The sequence below is a fragment of the Rattus norvegicus genome, chromosome 8, assembly GCF_036323735.1.
Source record: "Rattus norvegicus strain BN/NHsdMcwi chromosome 8, GRCr8, whole genome shotgun sequence".
NCBI classification, from domain to species: domain Eukaryota; kingdom Metazoa; phylum Chordata; class Mammalia; order Rodentia; family Muridae; genus Rattus; species Rattus norvegicus.
The window spans coordinates 48,966,121-48,970,060 of NC_086026.1; the positions used below are offsets into that span (position 1 = coordinate 48,966,121).

The following is a 3,940-nucleotide window of genomic DNA, read 5'->3' on the forward strand; positions in this document are numbered from 1 at the left end:
AATGCATGGGATTCAATCTTCTTCTTCTGTTTTTTTGTTTGTTTGTTTGGTTGGTTTTTTTGTTGTTGTTGTTGTTGTTTTGTTGCTGTCTTGACATATATTTCTTTTTCTTTTTTCTTTTTTTCTATTGGATATTTTTATTTACATTTGAAATGCTATCCCTGTTCTTGATTTCTTCTCCAGAAACCCCCTATCCCATCCCCTCTCCTCCAACTTCTATGAGGGTGTTCCCCTATAGTTCAATCTTGTTGTATCTGTTGAGGCCTGTTTTGTGACCAATTATATGGGCAGTTTTGGGCAAGGCACCATGACGTGCTGAGTAGAAGGTGTATTCTTTGTTTTAGGATGAAATGTTCTATAGATAAACTTTAATGGTTAATAACTTCTGTTACTCTAACTGTGTCTCTGTTAGTGTCTGTTCCATGAGCTGTCCATTGATGAGAGTGGGGTGTTGAAGTCTCCCACTATGATTGTGTGACATGCAATGTGTGCTTTGAGCTTAGTAAAGTTTCTTTTATGAATGTGGGTGCCCTTGCATTTGGAGCAGAGATATTCAGAATTGAGAGTTTATCTTGGTATATTTTACCTTTGGCGAGTATGAACCATCATCCTTATCTTTCTGATAACTTTTGGTTTAAGTCGACTTTATTGGATATCAGGGTGGCAATTCCAGCATGTTTCTCAGGGCAATTTGCTTGGTATACCTTCTTCTAGCCTTTTACTCTGAGGTGGTGTCTTGCTTTGTCACTGAGGTGTGTTTGCCATATGCAGCAAAAGGCAGGATCCACTTTACTTCTCCAGTTTGTAAGTCTATGTCTTTTTATTGAGGAATTTTTAACATCGATGTCAAGAATATTAAGGAATAGTGATTGTAGATTCTGGTTATTTTTATTGTTAGATGCAGAATTACGTTTGTGTGGCTATCTCATTTTCAGTTTGTTGAAAAAAGATTACTTCCTTGCTTTATCTAGCAACTAGTTTCCCTTCTTGGGTTGGAGTTCTCCATTTACTATCCTTTGTAGGGCTGTATTGCATAAAGATATTGAGTAAATTTGCTTTAGTCATGAAATATCTTGGTTTCTCCATATATATTAATTGAGAGTTTTGCTGGATATAGTAACCTGGGTTGGAATTTGTGTTCCCTTAGGTTCTGTATGACATTTGCCCAGGATCTTCTGGCTTTCATAAACTCTGGTAAGAAGTCTGGTGAAATTCTCAAAGGTCTGACTATTTATGTCACTTGCCCTTTTTCCCTTATTGCTTTTAATATTCTTTTTTGTTTTGTGCATTTGGCATTTTGATTATTATGTGACAGGAGTAATTTCTTTTATGGTCTAGTCTATTTGAAGTTCTGTAGGCTTCTTGTATCTTCATGGGCATCTTTTTCTTTCAGTTAGGGAAGTTTTCTTCTATAATTTTGTGGAAGATATTTACTGCACTTTTAATTTGGGAATCTTCACTTTTTTCTATACCTATAATCCTTAGATTTGTTTTTTTCATTGTGTCCTTAATTTCCTGAATGTTTTCAGTTAGGAACTTTTTGCATTGCACATTTTCTTTGACTGTTCTGTCAGTGCATTCTATGGTGTATTTTGCTCCTGAGATTCTCTCTTCTATCTCTTTCATTCTCATGGTGATGCTTGCATCTGTCATTTCTGATCTCTTTCCTAGGTTTTCTATACAAGGTTGTCTCCCTTTGTGATTCCTTTATTGTTTCTATTTTTATTTTTAGATACTGGATGGTTTCGTTCAATTTCTTCACCTGCTTGGTTGTGTTTTCCTATAACTCTTTAAGGGATTTTTGTCTTTCTTCTTTAAGGGCTACTACCTAATTACCTGTATTGTCCTGTATTTCTTTAAGGGAGTTATCTATGTCCTTCTTAAAGTCCTCTAACATCATCATGAGATTTTAATTGAAATCTGAGTTTTAATTTATAGGTGTGTTGGACTTTCCAAGACTTGCTGTAGTAGGAAAACTTGTTTCTGATGAGGCAAAGTAGACTTCATTTGTGTTGCTTAGGTTCCTGCACTTGCCTCTCACCATGTGGTTGTCTCTGGTGATTGATGGTCTTGATGTCTCCAGCTGGAGCTTTTCCCTCCTGTGAGACTGTGAGCCTGTGATCTTATGTGTGTCAGAACTCCTGGGAAACCAGCTCTCCCTGGGCAGGATTTGAATGTGGATATCTGTGTCACAGGGTTAGCTACCAGGTACTGATGGAAACGGGAATTTCCTCTTCCTGGCTACTCTGTGATTCCTGTGTGCTGTGGTCTCCTGGAATGTCCCTCTTTGGTCAGTTATTGGAGCAAAAGTGGTGGTCTCACCTGTGAACTTCGATGTGACAGCACTCTGTTGAGACCGGCTCTCTCCAGGTGGGACTTGATTATGGAGATTGCTGATAACCTTAGTTCCTTGCCACAGATGAAATAAATATTTTAAGATTGCTTAAGATTCATTAACTAATGGTGAAAGTTTTTCATAGCTATTATTTGTTTTCCTGGATGATGCTGATATTTTAATATAAAACAATATTTACAAGATAGACATGAGAAATTTCTAGATAACTCCACAGAATATTATAGCTGTTGCTGTGGGTTTATAAAATTCAGATAAATATAGATATACTAGATATGTATTTGTAAGCCTCATGTTAATGTCTTCTAATGTTAACACCCATGAAGAGCTGTTGCAAGCAGAAGAAAACCCAATAAAAATATTCTAACTCAGATTCAAATGAAGAGTGATAAACCATCTTTTTCTCACTTTTTTTACAAAAATATATTCAGGAGGAAATGGCTGAAGGCAATCAGTCCAGAGTGACTGAATTTATCCTCACTGGATTAACAGATAAACCAGAGCTGCAGCTGCCCCTGTTCCTCCTCTTTCTTGGAATTTACCTGCTCACAGTGCTAGGAAACCTGGGCATGATCATCCTGATCCTGCTCAGCTCCCACCTGCAAACACCCATGTACTTCTTCCTCAGCGGTCTGTCCTTCATTGACCTCTGTTACTCTACTGTCATTATCCCCAAAATGCTGGTGAACTTTGTGACAGAGAAGAATATCATCTCCTATCCTGGATGCATGACTCAGCTCTACTGCTTCATAGCATTTGTTATATCTGAGTGTTACATGTTGTCTGCAATGGCATTTGACCGCTATGTTGCCATCTGTAACCCCTTGAGGTATAATGTCACTATGTCTTACCAAGTCTGTTTCTGGATGATAGGTGGCGTGTATAGCATAGGCTTCATTGAAGCCACAATTCATACTGTTTGCATGCTACAAGTGCTTTTCTGCAAGGCTAATGTAGTAAATCACTTCTTCTGTGATCTTCTTCCGTTGTTTCAACTTGCCTGCTCCAGTACATTTGTCAATGAGACAGTACTTCTGTGCCTCAGTACTCTTAATTTCTGTGTTCCAACTCTGACAATCTTGAGCTCTTACAGTTTTATCATTGCCAGAATCATCCGCATCAAATCCACTGAGAGCAGATTCAAAGCCTTTAGCACATGCAGTTCCCACTTCTCTTCTGTGGCTGTCTTCTTTGGTTCCCTGGGATTCATGTACTTTCAGCCATCATCAGTTAGCTCAAAAGATCAAGGCAAAGTGTCTTCTGTGTTTTACACTACTGTTGTGCCCATGCTCAATCCCTTGATTTACAGCCTGAGGAATAAAGATGTCAAACTTGCTCTAAATAAGTTGTTTCAAAAGAAGACATTTCATATGTAAAAATAATATTTTGCCTTGGTAGAAATTTCTTATATCTACAATTTTATTAAAATACCTTTAGATAACAACAATATATTTTGAGTCTTGAAATTTGCATTAATATAAAGTTATCTCCTACCAAAAACTTGTCAAGAAGAATTGGATAAAAAAATTTAGAAACATATAAGAAGCAATTCTGAGATGTCCCAGGGTTTATCATCCTTAACTACCA

At 37.3% G+C, this 3,940-nt stretch overlaps 1 protein-coding gene across 1 annotated transcript; it reads left to right on the forward strand.

The window, feature by feature from the left end:
- Positions 1-2,790: 2,790 nt before the first annotated feature.
- Or8g52 (olfactory receptor family 8 subfamily G member 52) lies at positions 2,791-3,729 on the forward strand. The gene has a single exon (NM_001000793.1). The coding sequence runs from the start codon at positions 2,791-2,793 to the stop codon at positions 3,727-3,729; it is 939 nt and encodes a 312-aa protein (NP_001000793.1).
- The last annotated feature ends 211 nt before the right edge of the window (positions 3,730-3,940 follow it).